This window comes from Rhodamnia argentea, chromosome 6, assembly GCF_020921035.1.
Source record: "Rhodamnia argentea isolate NSW1041297 chromosome 6, ASM2092103v1, whole genome shotgun sequence".
Classification (NCBI taxonomy): domain Eukaryota; kingdom Viridiplantae; phylum Streptophyta; class Magnoliopsida; order Myrtales; family Myrtaceae; genus Rhodamnia; species Rhodamnia argentea.
The window spans coordinates 31,915,127-31,940,485 of record NC_063155.1 but is presented as its reverse complement, the minus strand read 5'-3'; the positions used below and the strand labels follow the sequence as shown (position 1 = coordinate 31,940,485).

Sequence of the window (25,359 nt, the reverse complement as noted above, 5' to 3'; positions counted from 1 at the left end):
AGTACCCTTCAAATATCTCAAAATCCACTGCAGAGCTTGACAATGAACTTTACCTAGGCATGATAAATATATACTTATCACGCTAACAACATGTGATATGTCCGGTCGAGTACAAATCATAGTATACATAAGGCTACCAACTGCATTATAATATGGAATGTGTGACATATTTTTAATTTCCTAATATGTTTGTGGACATAAACTAGCTAATAATCTAAAGTGAGCAAGAAGAGAAATACTTACTAGTTTGGTATCTTTCATGCCAAAACGATCTAACACCTTCTCAATATAGCTTTTCTAGGAGAGATACAATTTTTCCCTTTTTCGATCTCACTGAATTTCCCTGCCGAGGATCCTTCATCTCAAATTCAACGCTCAACCGTACTTTCAAATTCTATATATCATATTTATCTTTTGAAAAAGGGAGGAATGAGAGGAGAGAGTTGGGGTATTTATAGGGGGTAGGTCGGTTTAGGGGAGCTTCGTGATCCAATCGGGGACGGATTCCACTCCGGTCCGATTTACTTAAATAGTCAAAACCAACAGTCCATCTAATAATATCGTGCTCGTCGATCACCAAAGCCTAGTATGATAGATTTGATGAGCATATTGCGTAAAACGTATGATAGATATCATGTAAGTCCCATCCTAGATGATAGCTCAAATTATATAATTTCCATTTTTTAAGTTTTTCTATTTCCACGCAAGATCTATTTCCCGTAATTAAGGGTTTCAAATGTTCAATTTTTGTTTACTATAGTTATTCCATATATGTGAGACTTTAAAAAACGAAATTGAGTAAAATCGAAACATTGCTTAAAATAAGAATTTCCAAATATGTGAATGAAATCTCATTTTTTTTTTTTTGGGATTTACAAAATAAATATCATCCACCACATGAATATTCAAGATGCCTCAAAAGTATCTCGCCGGTAGTAAGGAAAACAACAAACATAGTACAAATATTAAAAATTTCTTCTTCATCAGTGCTCTTACAATAACTTATTCAATATTTCTCCATCTTATCTTTTTTTTTTTTAACCTCCGTATTATCTCAAAAGATCATTCTTTGGTGAATTTATTTTCTAATTTCATCTGTCTAAATATGTATCAAGTCTTTTTACTCACTAAATTAAAGACTTTATCTTTTTTTTTTCCTTATTATTGACAAAATACTTTTACATGGAGCATGTACAATATTCTTGGAATACAATAAAAGAATTTTTAAATACACTAAAAGACAAAAAAAAAATGTGATCTAATTCTAATCCCTAGAGACATGGTCCATTTAAAGCCGTCTCGTCCACCATTTTTAGGTTTTTTTTTTTTTTTAAATAGTTTTTTGGGTTTTGGACAGGGGAGTCGGGGTCGCTCCCTCCAGTTTCTTCATCGGTTCTATTTCACTATTTGCAAATTGCAATTGCATCTTTCTTTGCGGTCCGGTCCGGTCCCGGTCACTTTCTGGCTCCCGTTTTCGAGCATATCTTGCCTTCGATTCTTTTCTCTTTACCCTCCCTCGTCATGTTACGACGGTGCTCTGCTCAATCTGTCGACTCTGTAGTGTTGATTTTTTGTGTATGAGGCTTTGGGCGATCCAAGAAGAATGCTGGGCGTGAGGTGCCTGAGAGCTGGAGCGGTGATGCTTCTCCGCCGCAGCCGGGGATTTCAGTCCCACCCTTCCCTTCTCTTCCTCCATAGCTGTTCAGTCACCGGTGGTGATCGCTTGCCTGTGAGGAGAAGACAAGACGCCCCCAATTCCCGGAGTGCCAAGGGAAGTGGCCTCCTCCACATTCACGCCTTCCTTTCTGATCCTTCCCTCCCCAGACCTCCTCCCGATGCACTCGTCAGTCTCCTTTCTTTTCAGTTGGCTACGCGAAATTGAACAGTTGGTTTTGCTCCATCATATTCATTTGTTGTTCTGAACCTCCCCTCTCTTTGCCAGTTTCCAGTGCTAAGCGGCCGCGCATTATACTCGACGTCAACTTCCGAGCCCGGGAAAGTCTCGACCCAGAACCGGCCAACACCAACACCAGCCAATAAAAATGGAAACCAAGTCCCTGATATGAAAATTTTTCGCACTCTTGCCACTTACCTGTGGATGAAAGATAACCTCGAGTTCCGTCTCAGGGTTGTGGCTGCCTTGGGTTTCTTAGTCGGCGCCAAGGTAGCTGTTGCCGCCTCCTTTCGCATTTCGATGTGCTTTTGCTTGTGCTTTTCCTACCACTCACCTGCTTTACTTGGGCTTCCAGGTCCTCAACGTCCAGGTGCCCTTTCTCTTTAAGCTGGCTGTTGATTGGTTGACCACCTCCTCTGGAAATGCTGCTGCTTTTGCTTCCTTTGCCACCAATAACTCCACTGCTTTAGCTCTCTTTGCCACGCCAGCTTCCGTCTTATTGGGATACGGTATCGCGCGCTCTGGGGCATCTGCTTTCAACGGTACCACGCCTTCGTCACTTCCTTGGTTCTACTACCGTCATTTTTGCTCCCATTGATGTTCTCATCCCTATGTCATGGTGCATCTCACTATAATTGAATGCAGTCTCGTTTCTGCAGAGTTAAGAACTGCTGTCTTTTCTAAAGTTGCATTGAGGACAATCCGATCAGTTTCCAGGAAGGTATGACGCTTCTTGTGTTTGGCCAATCTGTTTGGAATGGCTCTTGTATCTGATATTTTTTGCCCCTTCTTTTCGCGCGTCCATCCGGTTGATTAGTTTGTGCTACTACAGTTGTATCCATATTCAATGCTCACCTGGCTTCACATTGCCTTTTCTTGTAAATTCACTCTTTTGCTTAATGAATGATATTTCAATCTTTACAGGTGTTTTCGCATCTTCATGACCTTGATCTCCAATACCACCTCAGGTGTATATTCCTGATCTTTAGAAAGTTTGTTCTCTGTTTTTCTTTTGAATTTTCACTGTCTCGTAACAATTGCATATATCCCAAAAAATGATATATTGCGTGTTGGATTCACTTTATTGGTTCTTCGTAAGGTGAATAAGACCTGGTCATGTGGATTGTATAGGGCAGCAATTGTGAGAGAGCTATGTTGGTTATCAGAGAATAGTGTAGGCTGAAGGATGGTTTCTATGCCTCAACTTTTGGGAAAGAATATATTTGTGTATGACTGTAACTATATCTCAAGAATGGTTTCTATGCCTCAACTATCATGCATGAACAGTGTTGGTTCATGTTGTTTCAGACTGAAGAATAGCTTCTATGCTTCATTACTGTGAGGAAGAATGTAATCTATATTAATGTTACTAGATCTGAAGATGCTCTTCTTGATGACATATCCACCTCCAACTCTCTCTCAATTTCTGTTGTAAAGGCTGTATCTCACTTCCATAGACTTCCAATTTCCTTTTGGATTGCAAGACTTGAAATAGATGCTTATGATAACTCCAATAAATTTATCACCACAACTGTATGGTACATTTCAATGTTCATCAATGTTTTAAAAACCATACTGGAAAATACCTAATTGGTCATTAGCGCGTGGTTTTTCTGTTCAACTGGTTGAACCGGTTAAACTGGCTGTCTTGGTTTTATTTAACTAAATCAAATGATTTGTTTCAACAATATAAAAACCACCAGATGATGCATCTCGTGCCCAGCAAATATACAAGGGAACCTATTGTGTAAAGGAGATTTCATCTTAGAGCTTGTCCCTTGGAATCTTGCATTTTTTATGAAAACAGAAAGAAAGATGGTTGTAAATAAAGCATATGGCCTAGTTGTCAAGGAGTGTCGTCACTTAGCTTGGATGCTAGTTCAACAGGGCAAGAGTCCGAATCCCATGGCTGTGGTTGGTGAAATCTATTTTTGTTCAAGATGAGATCAGCTCAAACCAAAACCCGTTCACCAGTTGAACCAGTTAGCTATAAAGGTATGGACTCCAGTGGCCAGAGCACTATCTTGTTGAACACGGGAAGCCACACAGTCCAGTCCAGTATTTAGAACACTGATTTTTGTGGCTGTTGCTGATCATTGTTACAACGATGCATGCATCTCGTGAGAGCAGCATGGAGGGTTGATCGTAGAATTTGCAGTTGCTGATTGAATGCATTACTGGTGTTTTAAGGTGCTAAAGGGATAATTAAACTTGAAGTAGGGGCATATGATTTTCATTTTGTTGATCATAAAAGGGGTGCCTGTTTATGTCGTACTGTGGAATCAAGTAGTGTAATTTTCCACCTGTTTTAACGCGGTCATTGTGTTTCTAGTCGAGAAACAGGTGCACTGAACAGAATTATTGATCGCGGAAGCCGAGCAATAAACTTCATTCTCTCCTCTATGGTGTTCAATGTAGTACCCACTATTTTGGAGGTATGACTTTTGAAAAAGCTGAGTTCATAGAGATGTTTTGTGCAGTGCCTTTGTGCTACCACTTTTGCGGCACATCATGCACAATTATCCTTCTGTCTCCATTCCATGCTTTTGAAGTTCCACATCTTTTACAGGAATCTCAGTATCATTGAGCAACTTAGTTATGTTTAACACATACTCGTTCAGATATCAATGGTAGCAGGCATTCTGGCATACAAATTTGGAGCACCATTTGCTTGGATCACATCACTTTCTGTTGCTGCTTATATTGTCTTCACATTAATTGTGACACAGGTACGAGATTCTTGTAATCTTCAAAACCCCACCCTCCTTTCTTTCCTCCCTCCCCCCTCCCCTCTCTCTTCTCTCTCTCTCTCTCTCTCTCTCTCTCTCTCTCTCTCTCTCTCTCTCTCGCGCGCGCGCGCGCACGTTTGTGCTCTTGCGATTGCACACAGCCTTTACCTTCTTCAGGGGAGCAATTCTCTCGTTTCTCTTTGAATGTCATTGTTAGATGTCAAATTCACATGGTGGTGGTAGAACTATATTCTCATTATTCTTTTCCTGGTTCTCTATATCTTTTCTAATGAGCTTGGGAATGTGCTGGTTCTACAATTTGTTGAAGTTTTGTCAATACACATTTGTCTTTCTCAGTGGAGGACAAAATTTCGGAAACTCATGAATAAGGCTGACAATGATGCAAGTACCAGAGCAATCGATTCGCTTATTAATTATGAGGTAGATTTTGATTGTAGCCTGCATCTGTACTTCATGATGTCAACACCCCTTTGATATGGCCTCAATTGACAGCATTCACTTTTGTTTTCTTTTCTATAGACTGTCAAATATTTCAATAATGAAGCCTATGAAGTTGAGAAGTATGATGAGTTCTTAGAAAGTAAGTCCTTTTCTTTATTTATTTTTTGTGAATTTTTCTTTGCACTCCGTTCATACCAATGCAGCAGGAGCCATGGATATACTGCTTGAATGAAAACAGACTTAGCAGTGACCCTTTGTTAAATTGTTGCCCGCTTGGCGCCTCATAGTGAACTTCTATGTAATTTTCCACAAAAAAAAAAAGTAAAGAACGATGAGGAATGCCAACTCTTTATTCTTTCCAGTAAAGAAATGGTGAAAAATACTCTGATTGATATAATAACGTCATGATATTCTTATCGTAATAAGTGATGAATCGAATCCCAAGGTCTTAAACCTTTTTTTAGAAGCAGAGAAAGGCATGAATCATGGCAGATGATATTGTGCCTTGAGCATAGACAAGGCCACAAGAAGAGCAAGAGGGAGCATGCAAGAGGGAGCGTATCTTCAGAGTTCTACTTGACTCAGATACTTTTTTCTAAAAAGTTTCCCTGTGGCGTGGCATTTCTTTGGCAGTTGGGAGGAGAGAAGGGGACCAGCTGGGGGACTGGTGGGGGAGGGATCAGAAAGGGGATGGGACAGCTCCCATTCAAGTTTTAGTTGACGATGAAGTAAAGGTTGTATTCTGAGTAGATAAATAAAGGCTAAGAAAGGACATTGATAGAATCGTCATGCATCGATATAAAGTTGCAATTAGGGGTTTTCTTCTTCAGTTGTGTAAAGTAGTTTAGGAATATTTGGTTAATTCAGCAGAGCCAATCTAAGAATATTAAGTCTTTTAAATTGAACCCTACAACATGTAGACCATTGAATGCCATTGGAGACGTCTAAATTTGTATCAATGTACATGGCCCCATTGATATTGTCGCATATTTGAATTTTCCAAATTCAAATAGATGTGATCTCTAATCTTTTGTGGCTTATAGATGTCTGCCTTTGTTTATTCATTCTTTGATGTATCTAGGAAGAGCAATTAGCCTGCACTCAGTTTATCATATTCTTTTGGTGGCCATCCTCTTTCCACTCACTAACATTTTCTTCATGTGTATTCTCATTCTTGTTATTTAAAGGAACTCTTCATCCTAAATGAGCGTGTGTTTTGTGTAATATATCTTCAGTAGCTCTTCCTCTCATATGGATTGACGGTAGTTTCCACCCTAGATGGCACATCTCTTTCTGTTTAGATGGAAATAGAGTTGCTTTTCGAAAAAATATTTTGGGATTCTTCTCATATGTGATGCTACTTTTAGGATATGAAGCTGCTGCACTGAAAACACAACAAAGCCTTGCAGTTTTAAACTTTGGGCAAAATGTAATCTTCAGCACAGCTTTGTCAGTGGCGATGGTTCTGTGTTCGCACGGGATAATGGATGGCAAGATGACAGTTGGTGATCTGGTATAACTTTCTCATTAGATACATTTCTGTTCTTTGATAATTTTTTTGTGAAAGGGACAATTACATTATGATGCTCGGAAGAACTCATGTTTTGGTGATGCAGGTTATGGTTAATGGGCTTCTCTTCCAACTTTCTCTCCCTCTCAATTTTCTAGGTAGTGTGTATCGTGAAACTGTACAGAGCCTTGTTGATATGAAGTCCATGTTTCAGTTATTGGAGGTAATTGTAATTTTTTCTAGCAAAGTATAACCATTTAGTTTATGATGGTGGGTTTTCTTGGATGGCATCTATTTAGTGTTCTCTTTTATGCATTAGGGGGTAGTATGGGATTCGTAGTAGGTGAGAAGATCACCTATTTGATCGAGTACTCTACCAATAAATTTTTACCTTTGATTCTAGTGTGTGCTTCCAAAGGAGCACCTATGCAAGAAGGAAGCTTGAGCTTGATGCAAATGGCTAAAATATCTGCCACTTTATATGATTATCAATCCCATAAAAAGTACAAATATCAGGTGGATGCATGTCTCCCGAGTTTTTACGTTTGTACTTTTTTCAATATGAGACACTTGACTTCGCCAATAAGAATCCAAGATTTGGGCAACCAAACCTGACATATGTCAATATTATCCATATGTTTTTTGTGCTTTTATGAACATGAACTATATGCATTTTGTACCTACCGATCGGTGGCCGAGTTGGTTTGAGTTCAGTTCCTTTCACGAGAGGTCCTGGGTTCAAAACTCCTCGGCACCGGTGTCTTAAGTGGAGGGTCGTGATGGTGGGCTCCTGCGCTAGCCCCTCCCGAGGACTAGTTGTGCTCCACCGCTGTGTTGAGCGAAGCTCGCCGGCCGCGCGGAACCTCGGTCATCAAAAAAAAAAAAAAAAAAACTATGCATTTTGTTCCTTACCCAAAAAAAAAAACTATATGCATTTTGTTGATAATGTGGAGCTTGCTAGACGGCATCAATGTGACTTCCTTTCAGTGTTAATCTGACTTTATCTGGTGCTTGAAGGGATACTTCCCATCCTTTGTCTTCATAGTCGGGTTTTGTGGTTCCGTGTCGGGGAAGAGCGAGAGAGGTCAATAAAATATGTCACCGATCGCTTTGTTTAACTTTGAGATAGCTATCCTTACTCTTTTCATTCCTTCACCTTTCTTGTCGTAAATGCAAAAGTTCTGATATATTTCAATCTTACTATTAGATAGTGCCCATAAATTTCATGATAGGTACCCAAAGATTCATAGTAAATCTCGATAGGAACTTCTCTTGAAGCAATAACGCGTTGATCTAGTCGCCATCAAAGCCACAAAGGACTATCTAAATTGATTGTTTTCTGTCGATTAGCTCCAATTGCATCATAGGAAATACCAAAAAAAGGTTCTTTTTTCTATACTTTTAGTTATCATCATAAGTTCTTTCATTTTAATACTTTCTGCGATTCTTATGTTGTTAAGGTAAGATTTTTATGGGGTGACGCTAATGTTGAAGTGGCATCTATCTCATCAACCAGTGTGTGTGTACACATATATGTATGGTTTTTTGGTTAGTCAGAAACAAATGATTGACTGTACACTGACTTCTACCTCTGTGCTGGATTGCTGATGATGCTAAAGTTTCCTTTGACTACAGGAGAGGGCTGAAATTAGAGATAAGGTGGATGCAAAGCCCTTGAAATTAAATGGAGGTAGCATTAAGTTTGATAGCGTTCATTTCAGGTAGGTGTAAGTTTTGTGTGCCCTTGTAAAGGAATTACAGCATTCAGTTGTAATGGTGATGTTTGTGCACTTAATGCTTTGTAATCTAGATGAAATGCCTTGAATGCTGGGATGTTTTCTTAGTATTGAACCAAGCATACAATCGCGCTGGTGGCGGGTGGATGCAAAGAAGCTGTTTGCAGTGAAACTAGAGCTACCAAGTGTTTGTTCTATTTGGCCAGAGTCCACCCAAATGTAAATGAGGTGGAAGATTTGACATGGAAAAAGTTTAGTTCAACTGTAATCCGAAATTAATTACTTGGTGGAGTTTAATCATGTTATTCCTCTGCTATTGTGTTGTATCATTTTCGTTATGACGACCTTTTTTCCGGAAAAAGAAGGTAAAGCCCAGGCAGAAGAAGAAATTCAAGAGAATATGGTAAAATAATGCTTAAAGTAAGATGGACACAGAAGCTGAAAAAAGACCATATCGGGATTGTTATGATTGGTCCATTAATGATATTCTTCGGCTTGGAACTAACATGTATACTTTATCGTGTATTTTCTATTTCGAGCCATACATTCACATTTAAGCATCCAGTTTGAGACTTCTTGGGGACATGATTTGTCATTGGGTCTATTGCTATCACCTTTTATATTGGCTCATTGAGGTATTTTTCTATGGTTTCACTTGCTGTAGTTACCTGCCAGAGCGAAAAATACTTAACGGTGTATCATTTGAAGTTCCTGCTGGAAAGAGCGTTGCTGTTGTTGGGACAAGTGGTAGTGGTAAGCCTATCTTTAATCCTTTTGGCCAAGCTAACCTTGCTTGTGTATAAACTTATTGTCGCAGCTGTTTTATGTTGTGTTGGTGGGTATTCAATGATCTTTCAAGTGAGTCACTCTGACTCTATTCGCTGAAATTGGAGAGGTCTTATGTGCTTTACAAAATTACTCCTATTCTAAAATCTGTTTGATTCAAGAAATTCTTGGAATATTGAAATGGTTTTAATGTGCATTTTTTTTTAACCCATGTAGTTAAGAATACTGAATTCGAAGGCGTCACTCCATGCTATAGTTTGGTGGGCTATAATCGATTCTAACAGTGTCAGAGTAATCTTTTGCAAGAATGTCCCAGTATTTTTTCCAAAACTCGGAGTTGTGGAGAAATTTACCCACTTAATTTTATCTTAATTTTATCTTATAGATAAGCTACTAATGCTGCATGGGTTGGCAAAATTTTTGCAGGCAAGTCAACCATTCTTAGATTGCTCTTCAGATTTTTTGATGCTCATTCTGGATGTGTAAGTGTCATTTATTTTTTAATTGCACTTTGTAGAATTTTCATGTGGTGTTTTAACTTTTCATTCTTTCATGTATCGGTCTTGTCTTACTACCATGAAAGCCTTTTCTTATAACAAGAGGAGGAAAGTTAAGTCTGTTAACCCATATTTCCTATGAGGGCATAGTCGCGGGATGTATGCAGGCTTCAGAATAAAGATAAACTTTGTTAGTGATGTCATTAGAATTTAATCAACAGTAGTATTGAGCATTCAATGCTGGCATGTAGAAGCTGATGTGGACAAAGTTAGTACCATAACGAAATTTTCGTACATATGCACGAGAAATTTTTGTAGTATGGTTTATTGCCTATTGATTGTTTATTGATGTAAATTTGTATGCAAACTAACGCATTGGTAAAACTTATGAATCAGTGAGAGTCTTCAGGTAGGCCTGTCTTATTTATAAATGCGTTTGTTCACTTGCTGCTTTGCGCAGAAAGGTAGTACAGACTACACATCGTCATTACTCAATAATCAAATTCTACTGCATTTTAAAGCAATTTTTCTAGTTGAGAATGAATTAGTAGTTTCTCGAGTTCATGGTGATAATTGTTTACCTGTTGACAGATAAGGATTGATGGTGAAGACATCCGGGATGTGACCCTAGAAAGTCTACGAAAGTCTCTTGGTGTAGTTCCACAAGATACAGTAAGTTAAAAGAGCGAGAAATTGCATTTTTATAGCTTATTAACATGTTTTCGTGTTTCGTTATAGAGCTTGCAAGGTGTCGCTTTTATGAAGTGTGCAATTGACCAATTTTCAGGTACTTTTCAATGATACAATATATCACAACATCCATTATGGACGCCTTTCAGCAACAGAAGAGGAGGTATATGATGAGCTTAGTGTTTCTGATCCGTTTTGCACATATTAAGCACGGAAGAATATCAAACATTTTACTCATTTCCAAATTCTCATCTTGACTGCTGATTCTCTAATCAGGTTTACGATGCTGCACGACGTGCAGTTATTCATGAGACAGTTATGCGATTCCCCGAGAAATATTCAACTGTGGTAGGAGAACGAGGTCTTAAGGTGAGAAGGTCATTCTTTTTGTTGGACCAATTAATTTGATCAGGGCATACGATAGAGTGTTCCTCTGCACTGCCTTTCTGAGTAGGCTTGGATTTGGAGTTACTGGAACTAATGGGTCTTCTTGGGCAATCAAGTACTAGTTAGCAAAATGTAAACTTTCATGAGTCAATTGATATTCCACTCTCTGAAGTTCGTCCTAGAACATACGGTGCAAGAAGATTTCGAATTAGAAAGTGGAAGTCTTGGCGTGAAACTCTTAAGGTTTGGTGTCGAACTATCTTTCTGATCGGACAATATGGGGATAGTAGTATGCATTTAATATAGAGCTGAAGTAAGTTTTGAGCCCAAGTTTTCACAAATTCAAAGGTACTGTTTACTTTCTCTCTTCCCTCTCAGCCGGCCTCCCTGACTAAATGATTTTTCTTCATCTTTAGTTTTATCTATCCATAAGTACAATTCAAAATTTCAAATACAAGTACATTGCATTCCACAGGCTTTGTTGCTGACTGTTTCATTATCTCCCAAAAATTGCCACGGGACAGTTACTTGGAAGTAACTCAAAATTTGAGTTTCTGTAATTATTCACAATTTCATATTGGCAGCTTGTTTCATACTTAATTAGAAGTAACAACCTTATCATCAGCAAGTTACCACTGTGCAATACTAAGATATCCCCAAAATAATTTCCTTGATTGCATATTATCACCATGAATATGAACCTGATTCGGGTTCGCTAATAAATAGTATAATCGATGAAAAGAATGAAAAGGCACTGGTTAATTTTCTTCTGTTGTGATTCTGCCCTTGCATTGTCTCTTACATTTAAGTTAGGTGAATATTCAGCAGGATCCATTTTTCTCATTGTTACAAAGAACTGTTGCAGAATCATTCAATGACAAGCTTAGTAATATCAATTAAAGTTAAGTGTACTTTTAAGGAAAAAATTACAGTCTTTAATTGTTGAAGGAGAAAAAACTCAGGTATGTATTCATCATTCTCAATAGTTACAATCAGTCTCTATCTATATACATCAGGAACCTAATTAGAGATAAGACCTATTTAATAGGTAGTTGGTAGCTAACAGATAGATGATAACAAGATGACAATTAACACTAATTAATAGCTATGACAGCTAACTCTACACATTCCAACACTAGCTAACTCTACACATTCCAGCACTCCCCCTCAAGCTGGCTTGAAGATATCTTCCATAGACAGCTTGCTCCCTAGATGGTCAAATTGCATTCTCTGCAGTCCCTTGATCAGAATGTCAGCAGCCTGTTCATCACTTGAAATATACGGCATATAAATCAGCCCGCTATCAAGTTTTTCTTTGATGAAATGTTTATCAACTTCCTCATGCTTTGTCCATTCATGTAATGTGAGAGTATGAGCAATTGCAATTGCTGCCTTATTATCGCAATACACTTTCATTGGTGTGGAACTCGGGATCCTTAGTTCATCCAGTATACCTTTAATCCACATAACTTCACGGACATCATGTGCTCTTGACCGAAACTCGGCTTCGGCACTGCTTCTTGCCACTACACTCTGCTTTTTACTCTTCCAAGTGACTAAATTTCCACCGACAAACGTGCAGTAGCCTGAAGTAGATCTCCTATCCATAATGCTTCCAGCCCAATCTACATCGGTGAACACCTCAATTTCCAGATGTCCATGTTTCTCAAACATTAAACCTTTCTTGGGACTTCCCTTCGGGTAGCGAAGAATTCTATATACTACTTCAAAATGCCTTGGCCCCGGTGAGTGCATGAACCGACTCACCATACTTACAGCAAACGCTATGTCGGGTCGAGTGTGAGATAAATAAATAAGTTGACCAACAAGCCTTTGATACCTTTCTCGGTCTATCACTTCTTCAACCTTGGATGGTTCAAGTTTCAAATTTGGCTCCATGGGTGTTTCCGCCGCTTTACATTCTAATAAACCTGTCTCTTTGAGTAGATCAAGCACGTATTTGCGTTGGTTTACAAATATGCCCTTCTTGGATCTCGCAAATTCTATTCCAAGGAAATACTTCAAGGCACCCAAATCCTTAACCTCAAACTCCTTAGCCAACTTCTCTCGCAAGCTTTCCAACTCAACTTTGTCATCACCAATCAATATTATATCATCAATATAGACAATTATAATGGCAAGCTTACCTTCCTTGTGAGTGTTTATAGAATAGAGTGTGATCCCCTTGACTTTGGTGATAACCGAACCTTTTAACCACCTTCCCAAACCATTCAAGAACGCATTCTTCACGTCTAACTGGTGTAAGGGCCAATCAAAAACAGTAGCCAAAGACAGCAAAATCCGAATAGAATTGATCTTGGCAACCGAGGCAAAAGTCTCCTAATAGTCAACTCCATAAGTCCGAGTGAACCCCTTCGCCACTAGCCTTGCTTTTTATCGCTCAACACTTCCATCAAGTTTACATTTTACAATAAATACCCATTTACAACCAACAATCTTTGTTTCTTTTGGTGCATCAACCAATTCCCGGGTGTCATTCTTCATAAGTGCTTGCATTTCATCCTCAATTGCCATCTTCCACCTTGGATCCTTCAAGGCCTCCTAGACATTTCTAGAAATAGTTATGTGAGACAGGTTTGACACAAATGCTTTATGATGATGAGACAACTTTTGATATGACACATGTGTTTGATATAGGATGCTAAGTACATGATCTAACCCCTTTTCTAAGAGCTATAGGCATATCAAAATTAGGAAGTATTAGTATTAGAATTTGAGACTGAAATGGAGGGAAAAAAAGTAGTACTACTAGAATCACCCGATGACGAAGGCAAGGAATCATCTCTCGGGGCAAATGACGCATGAGGACTCCAAGATAAAGTTCTAATCTGCAACCTTTTGAAAAGTTTTTCTTCTAGTATAAACCTTAAGCTCGGGCTTGTTGATCACATTGTGATCTTGAACTTTTTCTCCCCGTCTTTGACACATTAAGATTCGACAAAGGTGTTTTCAAAGACTCAAACAAAAGAGTGGGAAGGACAGTGAGAGTTTGAGTGCCACAAAATCTCTTCACTAACTTCGGCATGCTCCCCTTAAAGAGATTTGTTGGAAAAAAAAGATTGTGACTCTATAAAGGTGACATCCATAGTGATATGAGTTTTGCCAGTATGTGGATTGTAACACTTGTAACCTCTTTGGTTAGGTGCATACCCAATAAACAAGCACTTTTCAACCCGATGATCTAATTTGGATCAACACCAACTTGGGAGGTGGACAAATGCAGTGCAACCAAACACCCTTAGAGGAACATCGGAAAAAATACAAGATGTGGGAGAACACTTGTTTGAAACAATCTAAGGGAGTAGTGTGGTTTAATACCCAAGTAGGCAACTTATTGATTAGATAAGATGCTATTAACACAGCTTCCCCCCATAAGTGTTTAGGTACATGCATGGAAAAATTGAGGGCACGAGATACTTCAAGGAGATGGCAATTTTTGCATTGAGCAATGCCATTCTGTTTGGGTGTAACACGGCAAGTTGACTAGTGAAGAATGCCTTTTTCTCTCAAAAAAAACTCCCCAAATACTGGTTATAATATTCAGTACCATTATCGGTATGAAGGATATTAATAGTAGTGCGGAATTAGGTCACAACCATTTGTTAAAATGTTTTGAACAAGGACTCGACTTCAAACTTGGCACTCATCAAGTATGTCCAACATAAATAGGTATGATCATCTATAAAGGTGACAAACCATCGTTTCCAAGTTTTTGTTGGCATAGGTGAAGGACCCTAAACATCACTATGGATTAAATAAAATGGAGAAGATGCACGATACAATTTTGGACTATAATGGGTACGATGACTTTTAGAAAAAAACGGTTGTCATAGTATAATGAAGAAACATCCACACCTTTGAACAAATGGGGAAAAAATGTTTCAAGTAGCCAAAGCTAGGATGGCCTAATCTATGGTGCCAAACCATAATCTTTTCTTGGACAGAGGAAGAACTAAAAGTTCCATACGCCCGAACTTTTTTATCAAAGACAAACTCTTCAAAATAGTAGAGACCATCGCTCATTCTAGCATTGCCAATCATCTTCCCCGAGATCCGATCCTAAAACTCACAATGGGAAGCAAAAAACACAACACGACAATTAGACTCTTTAGAAAGTTTACTAACAAACAATAGGTTACAAGCTACCTTAAGAACATGCAATACATTATGAAGGGTAATAGAATCAGAAAGTGGAACCGATCCTTTGCCTGCAATAGATGAAAAACTCCCATCGGCAATCCAAATTTTTTAGTTGCTAGGACAAGGAACATAGGATGTGAACAAATATGGAATATTAGTCATATGGTCAGATGCCCCCGAATCAATGATCCAAGGGATAGGTCTGCTAACAACAAGAGGAGGGCTTTGAGGTTTCTACCTTGGTGGGCAATCGAAATAGGATTAATTAAAAATGAGGGCCTTATAAAGGAGGCAACGTAAAGGCTTATATTAAGGCCATGAATCCTCCAACATTTGTCCCATGTATAATGGGGTTTGTTGTAGACATCACACCAAACAGGCGATCTCCCATCCGATCTTCGCAAGTTAACGGTAGGATTACCCGACACGGACCCCGGCTGAAGTAGCTGCAGAAGATGGTCTAATTGTTCTTTGCCGAAAGGAAATGCGGTGGTCTTATTAACTGTAGGAGGCATACACCGGGATGGCTTATTATCAAGGCCGAACGAAGCTGGTCGACCATGAATCCTCCAAGAGGTGTCCCGTGTATAATGGGGTTTGTTGCAGACATCACACCAAATAGGCGATCTCCCATCCGATCTTTGCAAGTTAGCAGGAATTTTGCTTACATTTGCCTTGGAGTCTATTGTTGCAGGCACATGGCTCTTCTTTTCTTTAGAGGCAGCCAAGGCTGAACCTTCCAGTGATCCATCCTTTCCGCCGATAGCTACCTTGCCTAGCATTATTCCCCGTCCGCTTTCTTCTCTTCAAACCTCTAAGAAGACCTCTCCAATAGGTGGAAGAGGCTGCTTCCCAAGTATTCGGTCGCGTGCCTCATCAAACTCATCTCGAAGCCCAACCAAGAAAGCGTAGATACGTTATGCTTCTTCAACTTTCCTATATCGATTACCATCTTCGATACACCTCCACTCATGATCATTAAATAAATCCAACTCCCGCCACAAATGTTTCAAGGAATGAAAGTATTTTGTGACAATTTCCTCTCCTTGCCGCATCTTCTCCAGTTTCAAGGTTAACTCGTAGATTTGAGATTGATTGCCCAAATCTGAATACATCTCACACATAGCATCCCAGAGTTCCTTGGCAGTATGGTAGCCCAAATAGTTTGCACTAATATCTTCTTCCATGGAGTTGGTCACCCACGTCATAATCGTTGAATTCTTTGCATCCCGGACAGCCCAAGTAGAGTCATTTGTCGCAGGTTCTGCAATATCTCTAGTCAGATAGCCAATCTTTCCTCTACCACGTATATACATTCGAACGGATTGAGACCACCGAAAAAAGTTATCTCCATTCAGCTTTATGGAAGTGATCTAAATAGGATGAGGTTCGGTGGACTTTGTGAGAAGTGATGGGGGATTAGACTTGGTGGTTAATGATTCTTCGAACATAGTGATTGAACGATCAAGGGAAAAGAATAGAAAAAAAAAAATCACCCGAGGTAAATAGATAAAGGACCTTGGGGCTCTGATACCATGTTGAAGGAGAAAAAATTCACGTATGTATTCATCATACTCAATAGTTACAATTAGTCTCTATTTATATACATCAAGAACCTAATTAGAGATAAGACCTATTTAATAGGTAGTTGGTAGCTAACGGATAGATGATAACAAGATGACAATTAACACTAATGAATAGCTATGATAACTATGTCTAACTAACACTAATTAATAGCTATGACAGCTAACTCTACACATTCCATCATTAATTCTTCAAGATATTGCGACTAATATTTTTTAGTGTGCTGCATTTTTCAAGTGCCTTAATTAAGATCTTAAAACTAGATTCACACTGTACATGAAGCATTTTTACTGGCACTCTCTTTTGTGAGTTAGTCGAGCCTCACCCGTGGAACACAGTATGTGACCAGAAGCACAATTACAAGATCAAATAGTAGAATAGTCAAAAAGGGAGTTCAAAGAAGCTATTAGGAAGTTAGCCCTTGATATATATCAAATGTCGTGCATATTTCTTAACAGTAGCAAGTAAAGAAAAGGTATCCTTTGTGGTTTGAGAAAAGATTTTCTTGTAACATTAATTGCTCCAAGGGCTACTTGGAAATTCAAAGATATTGAGTAATCTATGAAGAGCATTATTTTAGCTAGCCTTATGATATCTTGATAGCAATTTGAGATGTCGATTACAACTTAAAAGTAAAAATTTTGTAAGTGATGAAATGTTGAAGGAACCAACAGCAACGTATATTAAGCCTGATAAAAAGAAAATTCACATCAACGTCAGTTAGGTTGTGCATTCATTTCCTCGCTTCCATTCTTCATAATTCCTTATTTTTATGTGATGTCTTTAGACTGTTCTGTTATCTATGCATATTTGGTAGTGGTCACATGTACGGTTTTGGAACCATTCTACTGTCCTCTCATGTTTGTCAAGTATGTATCATTAGTGTTTTTAAAGATCTGCATGTGCAGTGGAGTACTCAGATGCAACTTTAAGCTGTCTTGTTGTCCATTAAGATAAACTTTGGGTGGGTAGATAATGTTTTCAGGTAAACTAAGTTCATCCGGGATGGCAAAAAAATACCTCAGAATTGAAGTTTTGATCAACTTGTTGCCCTTTTGGGATGATTTTGAATGAATAAATTATTGACGTTCTGTTGCTCTGCAGTGGATTTAGACCTAAAGGTTGACTTGTCTGTGCAGCTGAGTGGTGGTGAAAAACAGCGGGTTGCACTTGCTCGTGCTTTCCTGAAGGACCCGACAATTTTGTGAGAAATCTTTTTTCCGCGTTGTTAATTCAAGTTTTCTGTCTGTATTGATGATCCTTTTTCCTGTCTTTACCTTAAGAAGGGAGAGTTGGTTGTTATGGTTCCATTTTTGAGTTAGGCAGTTAGGCGTCAGACATTTGATCTGACCAGTTAACAGATGTGCTTCAATTCCTTCATTGTCATTGGACGCATTATTGTCACCTAAACTCTATAGTATTCCTGGATCCAGCCAATTGTTGCATGGTATCTACAGTTGCTTGTAAGTAATTAAATGACGGCATCCCTAGGTAGTGGTCGTATTGAGTATGTTACAAAATTGGTCCCCATCTTGATTTCCTCCGATATGTTATTCGTCTCATGAACTGTTATCAGAATATCTTCCCTACCAAACTTTAAGTGAAACTTCACCTTCTATAAAGCTGCAATTAATAATAAATGGCAGCTCTTTATTTGTGGCCAGCCATGTTCATTCATTGAGTAAGTACAATCAAAACTAACAGCTTATGAGTAAATAATGGAGCCAGCCTAAAATTCACTCTACCTCTTACCCAAAAGCTTAGTATGATGGTAAAACTTTCCAGTCCTTTTTCTTGTGATGGAAATTCTTGTCTTCCTTGTTGCAGACGATAATTCTTTATCCTGCTTTGTTTATCAGGCTGTGTGATGAGGCAACTAGTGCACTTGACAGCACGACAGAAGCAGAGATATTAAATGCATTGAAGTCACTTGCTAACAATAGAACTGCAATATTCATCGCTCACCGGCTTACAACAGCAATGCAATGTGATGAGGTAGCTATTTTCTGTTGCATGTATAGAAAGCTCGGTCTCATAACTCTTACCCTCTCCTGCTAATTAATTCCATGTCCATGCTGGCTTATAAGTAGAGCTTTACACTCAATGTTCTTTTCCAGATTGTAGTTCTAGAAAATGGGAAGGTTGTCGAACAGGGAAGACATGAAGATCTTTTGTTGAAAGCTGGAAGATATGCTCAACTATGGGGGCAGCAGAACAACACGATGGATGCAATTGATGCAGCTATCAAATTGAAGGAGTAAGGTACTTTTCAGGATTCATGCATTTGTTTGTCTTGTGCTGGAAGTCCCAGGGGATTGGCTGCGGCATCTCATTAAAGCGAAGTTTCATCAGCCATGCCTATTAGATTAAATTGGGGTTATATAAATGTTGAGCTGATGGGTCTTGGTTCGGCCATGGGCATCTGGCTTGGCTGTAATAGCATTACTGGAGTTATATCGGTTTGTTCGATGGCCTGAAATGTGAAAATATTGGGAAACTGCAATCATGACAGGTTCTCTCAAGCTTTTAGCAAAAGTTTGGCAGAGGATGGAGGGCACCTAACAGTTGTCTTTCGATTTGACTATAGTTTCAGTGAGATTGCACAGTCGATGCAAGTAGATACTCTTTTGTTGAGTTTTATCTCTGACGTACGATTTTGTCAGTTTGTACTTTCTCATTCATCAAAGATTTTTTTCTGTGTAGACGAGATTGTATTCTTGAAGTTGATGCTTCCTTTACTAGCTGAAGCTCTTTCTCGTTGTACATTGGATAAATTGTGACATGCAACGCTTCTGCTCTTTTTGAAAGGCATTGTTGACTAAGGGAAACTCAGATTTACCTATATAACAAGAAGGTTTGGAAGAAAAGCCTTTCGTAGTTACACCACGAGTCGAAATTCTGTGAATGTTCATATTTTATTTTTGTCGCACCCCGATTCTTATGGGGAAAGGGGAAAGACACCGCCATCCTCTCAACTTTGGACGTGACCTAAATCAAAAGGCCTACGTACGGCGAAGATTTTTTGTTGCCATTGGAAAAACGTAGAAGTCCCATTCTTTTTGACATTAGGAACTGGAAGTTGAATGAGGGGGATAATCCATGGATATTGGTATGTGCATTCCAAAAAAAAAAATCCTCTTTATTTTTAATAAATTTTCTAATTTACCAGCTCTTATAAGTTCAATAAAAATCAAAATGCTCTTGGGATGGAAATGAGGGAATATTTACAATACCCGGTTTTAATCAGATGCAATTTGAAGGATTTTGCAGATTTCGACTGGGGCTTAACAGAAGAACTTTTTAAGTTTCGAAAAATTGAAGATACAGATCAAGAAAAATTGAATAGAACAATGTATCTGATAAAACAAGGAGTTGGTTACAGGATCAAAAAGGTTTTAAAATTCATCAGAGAGGATACAACTCCGAACTCAATTAAACCTAACAATTATCATAGACATCCACAACTCATATCCAACAGTGTCAGAAATCCAACTACCAAAATCCTTGTTGATGTCACTCTTGGCCTTTTTGCCGCTAGCCAAAAAACCTGAAAAAAACCTCAGTGAGTCGTGCGCATCTTTTGTAAGCAGAACGACTACACACTATGCATATTAACAAAACAAAACTGTAACGAAACTCATTTAATTTTTTTTTTTGTCAAAACGAAACTCATTTAATTCAAATCCAACGTACAAGGTCAAAAACAAGTTTTATCTTTTCAACAAAGATTTATGCATATTCGAAAATACTCATTTACTCAATAATATCAAAACTAAATATTAATAGTCCAGTCCATTGATCAATCTCAACAACTCTTATATCAATGATTTATTCCATTGATTAATCTCATCAAATTACATGTCGATGGTCCATCCTCTTGGCCAATCTAATACTCAATATCTAACTACGGTCACGCTTAATGCGCGCGACAAAGGCAACCAAGTTTGTCCCCTTGGCTAAGTCTTCATCTATATCAGCAAGTGGTTCAGACCAAAAAAACGTCCTGATAACGATATGCATAATTAGCGCCCTCAATGGCTTTCAATTCACAGCAATATGAGCATAATCCACTAATATCATTCTTCAATAACCGAGGAAACATATCCATAATTCATTTCATAAACCGGTTTCACAAATTGAATCGTTTGTGGGATTCGGGCGATTCAGGAAAGCATTGCACAGATCAATACATACAACCTTTTAAATGAAAAAATTGTCAAAAAAGTCCTAAACCTATTGCACTTTTATCAATTCAAGCCTAAACTTTTAATTTTGCCCCCTACAGGTACGGATGACCGCTGTAATTGAATGATGCGACCCCCCCCCCTCATTTCCCGTAAGTGAGAGCACTGCTCGAACTCCATTTTAAAGGGCCACCAATTCGGTCATAAACCTTATACATTCGTACTAATTCATTCATAAATATTTTTTATTCCAATTCAATCCTAACTATTTTTTTTATTTGTATCAATTTAGTTTATCTGACCAACTTTGGCTTGCCGGTAAATAATATTTAGTAATTTTTTAATAGGAAGATTTGTAGTGTGATGTCCATGACATCTTTTGGGCCACCCAAATGAAGAAAACGAGACATGGGCTTTGGTTGTCCCGACCATGGCAGAAAGCCCCGTCTCATTAAAGATCGGAAACTACTTACCGTGTCCTGGGTTTTTGCCGGTCTTGCTTGTCGGTGGCGTTGAAGCTTGGAGAGGAGAGAGAGTTGATGACTGAGTTGACGACTGGACTGCAGGAGCGAGCGAACCGAATCGTGGACCGGGAATATGAGCTGACCTCCCCACTGTCTTCGTCTTCTCCACCCGCACCCATTCGTCACCGATACCTCGTTAGATCAATGAAAATCAATCATAAAGATGGCTTATCGGAGGAGGCAGCAGCAATCAGAGAAGCCATTTGCCGAGCTTGATTCCCACGGAGCTTCCTCGTCATCGTCGTCATCGTCTTCGCTGGCCGCCAAAGCCATCAGAGCATCCTCCGCCCATGCCCAATCTTCTCTCTCCTCTGCTTACACTTACACTCCCCCTTCCTACAAGGTTCCCCTTATTTCTTGTCTTCTCTTTCTCTTTCTCTTTTTCTTCGTTTGTTGGCCTTCATTCCTTGCCCTTGTGGTGTGCAGGATGTTGATGCTCCGCCTATCGACTCCGCGAAACCTCCCGACGAGCCAAAACAGGGATTTTGGGGAGCTCTTGCGAGGAAAGCTAAATCCATTCTTGACGATTCTGAAGATCCCCCTTCCCCGCATCAACCAGTAGCGGACCAGGTTATTCCCATTCCACGGACTTGTTCCGAATCCAATCGTGTGCTACCTTCTTCCTCCTTTACGCTTTGCTGTTTGGTATCTGCAGCTCCCCACTCCATCTCCTCCGCCCAAGAGCTGGCCAAAACAAGAAAGCCCTCCTGCATTTCAGAAAGGAATCGGTGCCATTGCTACCTCTCTTAATTATATTGGTAACGCGGTGGAGGTAATCTTCTCTCTCCACTTTGAGGTTTCTTATGACTCCTACACGAAATTCTTGGTTCTGAGTGGATACTGCCCCTATTGGAAACACCGGTGTGATCTATAACATTTCAGCCAGGTCAATGGATGGACGAGTCTCTAGCTTTTGACTTTCTCTTCGTGCCACACTATTACTCACATTCTTCTACTTCTTCTTCTTCGGCCTCTTCGGCGGCTAAATACATCCCTTGTAGCACCTTCATTGCCCACCGAGCTTCTCTAACTTTTTAGTGAGGTAAACTGAAAAAAACATTAAGGTTCTGAACTGGTAAACATTCCCAATTTGCACATGGCATGAGCGAGATGTGTCATGTTCAAATCTCTCTAGTCACTCTCATGCCTCTCCATTCGTATGATTGTTCAATTTCCGTGCATTAATCTTAGAACATGTTTCAGCTTATGCGCCTGGAGATAGTTCAAGTATTTTAATGCTATACCACACTTTCATTTACCAGCCAAGCAATTTAGATGAGGTGGTGGCTGTTCCAAATTTGCACATATGATATTGTTGAACGTTACAATGTACCATTTCAATCAACTTAAAACGCTGAACTATGCAAAAGGACAATTAAACCTCACCTGGATAGGGAATTTCTCAAAACAATATCTAGATTCTAGCACTTAGGATGCTCAGTGGTACATTGCATGAGCAATTGAGTTGTGCTCTCTCAAAATCCTCAAAAATGCGCAGGAAGTATGTCTTTCCAACATATGTTAATAGTTTGTTTGCCTGATGTCAGGCTTAAACAAGTCCAGAACCGAGTTGGTGACGACTGAATTCACCAATTAATGTAATGTTGGTGTTGCTGTATCGGATGCCATTGAACAGATTTCTGCAAAGTTTTTGTGCAAAATTAAGTAGTATGTAGGTGCTAATTCGTCTGAGAAGTTGGCTGGTAGAGAAGGCTTCTAATGTTCAAAGTTGAATTTCGGTTAGGCTTTCACATCAAGTAACGACTAATACTGGATTCCAGGTAATCTGTTCCTGAATCTTTTGAGGAGAAAGTTGGTAGGAGTGGTTCAGTAAAGAAATCTTTCTGTGAAGATGTTGTAGGATAGCAAATGCTATAATTTGTACCTTATTCACAAGATTGAGAGAGAATAAGAGCCATTCTCATTGCCTCAAGCACATGTTTGGGTGTTGAAATTCAGTTTAAATCTCCAACCCAAAGCCTTACATTTTTCTCCATCTTTTTTACTCGAATTACTGTCGGGGTTCGAAGGATGCTATATGTCAAGTGGCACATAATATATTAATAGGGTTCTGCTTAATGGCATGAGTAAGCAGTCATTTCAATCAAAGTATATGTTTACATTCTAATGTTCCTACTCTTACTTATTCTGAGGCAGCGTTTTCTCTTTTCAGGAAGGTATTAATATCGTGGAAAATCGTGCAGCCAACATTATTCAAGAAACACGCAAGCATGTAAGGAAAAAACCTAGCAGGTTTGAGGAACGGAACAAGGGACTGAACCAGCATAATCCATCGCAACAGCCCCAAGCCGAATCACAGATGCAATCAGAACAAGAAATTCAATTGAAGGCTTCTCGCGACGTAAGGTGGCAACTGTATATCACTGGTTATGATTGCTTGTCTTTGTTTCCTGAGCTTCGTGTAGCCTTTAACATTTTAGTCACTGCACAAGATTCTTTTCAACGGATATGGATCATCTATATGTTACAGGATGGAAGATGCTTCATACAATTGAAGCCTTTCTAATTCTAATTTGCATTCGTTATGTAAAGGAGTACGTGAATGTGAGAATCAAGATTGCAGGTTTACTTTACCTTATCCGCTTGAGCCAGAAGATGTACTTAGTCTATCCTAAAGCATCTGAGGATCTATTTTTGCTATTAGGAGACATAGCAGGAAACTTGGGTATAAGTGAGGAAGAAGTAGATAGAAGAACCTGAACAATTTCTAGCATATATTTGGACAAAATGCTGATCTGATGCATATCTAGTGTAATGGCATAAACGGATTGTAGGGCCACCCCACTTGCGGGAAAAAGCTTAGTTTGTGGTTGTATTTGGATATATCATAGTCTGTCATCAATTTGTTGCATAAGACAATGTCTTTTGTGGACAAAAAACAGGTTGCAATGGCCATGGCTGCCAAAGCGAAGCTTCTTCTTCGGGAGCTGAAAACTGTCAAAGCAGATTTTGCTTTTGCAAAGGAGCGATGTGCTCAGCTAGAAGAAGAAAATAAAATGCTCCGGGAAACTCGTGGAAGAGGTGGAAGCCCAGAAGATGATGATTTGGTACGATTACGGTGACAATCTCTCTTTGAATGTCATTATGTTGTTTTTTTCGGGTCACAATGATATTTTTCCTACCTTAGTGGCTCATACTCTCAATGTCTTTTTACCTCCAGTTTCTAACACTGGTGGTGGAAAAATATGTTTCTATAGATGGATTTCTATTTTTACCAATTATGCAGGGGCAGTTTGATATATGTTCTCATCACACTGAGATGGGATCATAAGTCTTTACAAGAGATCACTGGGATTTTCATCCAACCACCTTCCCATCCCCAGCCCTGGCCATATTTACCATGTTTATGGTTGTTTAGTCTGTTTATATCTCTTAACTAAAGAGGGGGTGGGGAACTGCAAAGGACCCATCCATCTAACAGTAATCAGGGAAGAAGGCTTTGTTTATTTGTTGTTACCAATGTCTGGTCCATTTGCAATTTTTTATTCACTGTTTGACCTAGGAGATGCCTATTGCAAGCCCCTTATCTGAATAATAGGTCTGTTGCATGTCCATTTCAGGTGCGACTTCAACTCGAGACACTTTTAGCAGAGAAAGCTCGGTTGGCACATGACAACTCGGTATATGCGCGTGAGAATCGTTTCTTGAGGGAAATTGTGGAGTACCACCAGCTCACCATGCAGGATGTGATATACTTGGATGAGAATGCAGAAGAAGTCAATGAAGTTTACCCTTTGAAAGTGCCCCTGGTCTCTAATTTTCCTGCCGGTGCTGCTTCTGTGCCTCTTAACTCACTGTCCTCGGCCTCTCCTAAGCATGCTGCTCATAGCGCGAGCCAGGAAGCGACATGGACTTCTCATCCCTCACTATTGCCAGAACCTGTGGAACCTGTTGGACGTGCCATACCATCTGGCTCTTAAATCTGCTTTCATGGTGATGAAGGATGGAATTAGATCACAGAACTACTTTTGAAAGGGCAAATTGTATGGAACGATGGATAATTTTAACAAAGAGCAAATTGTACTGTCAGGAGATTGCGACGTTATTCAACTTTTTTATAAGCCTGTTCATGACCCCAAAAAAAAAAAAATTTATAAGCATGTTATTTAGCACAGATTTACTGCTATCTCGGCACAATAGATGGTTGTCCGTCCTCGAAAATGAACTGGTCTTTTAAGAAGATGAGTTTTACTA

At 39.2% G+C, this 25,359-nt stretch overlaps 2 protein-coding genes and 1 long non-coding RNA gene across 4 annotated transcripts; 2 read left to right on the top strand and 1 right to left on the bottom strand.

The window, feature by feature from the left end:
* The first annotated feature begins 1,537 nt into the window (after nt 1–1,537).
* On the top strand, nt 1,538–19,180 carry LOC115745995 (ABC transporter B family member 25, mitochondrial). Of its 2 annotated transcripts, none has more exons than XR_007198804.1 (20): nt 1,538–1,843; nt 1,943–2,164; nt 2,250–2,436; nt 2,554–2,615; nt 2,819–2,862; nt 4,227–4,329; nt 4,516–4,623; nt 4,981–5,064; nt 5,164–5,224; nt 6,453–6,598; nt 6,702–6,818; nt 8,231–8,316; nt 8,996–9,084; nt 9,544–9,599; nt 10,206–10,286; nt 10,402–10,467; nt 10,581–10,673; nt 11,167–11,215; nt 17,576–17,640; nt 18,296–18,431. XR_007198804.1 is itself a non-coding variant. In XM_030681667.2 (20 exons), exons 1-20 carry the CDS (start codon nt 1,604–1,606, stop codon nt 18,695–18,697), a joined length of 2,190 nt encoding a protein of 729 aa, XP_030537527.1. In that variant the 5' UTR covers nt 1,538–1,603; the 3' UTR covers nt 18,698–19,180. The 2 variants fall into 2 exon arrangements, 1 of the variants encoding a protein (XP_030537527.1); XM_030681667.2 differs by lacking the exon at nt 11,167–11,215 and adding an exon at nt 18,554–19,180.
* LOC125315597 lies at nt 6,982–9,596 on the bottom strand. The gene is made up of 3 exons (XR_007198805.1): nt 9,475–9,596; nt 7,752–7,755; nt 6,982–6,994 (listed from the first exon to the last, which is right to left on the bottom strand). It is a non-coding gene; the product is annotated as an uncharacterized LOC125315597 (long non-coding RNA).
* A 1,916-nt stretch (nt 19,181–21,096) lies between the features above and the next one.
* Nucleotides 21,097–25,228, top strand: LOC115745962. The gene is made up of 6 exons (XM_030681611.2): nt 21,097–21,487; nt 21,571–21,714; nt 21,800–21,916; nt 23,318–23,506; nt 24,048–24,212; nt 24,726–25,228. Exons 1-6 carry the CDS (start codon nt 21,308–21,310, stop codon nt 25,083–25,085), a joined length of 1,155 nt encoding a protein of 384 aa, XP_030537471.1. The 5' UTR covers nt 21,097–21,307; the 3' UTR covers nt 25,086–25,228.
* Nucleotides 25,229–25,359: the final 131 nt, after the last annotated feature.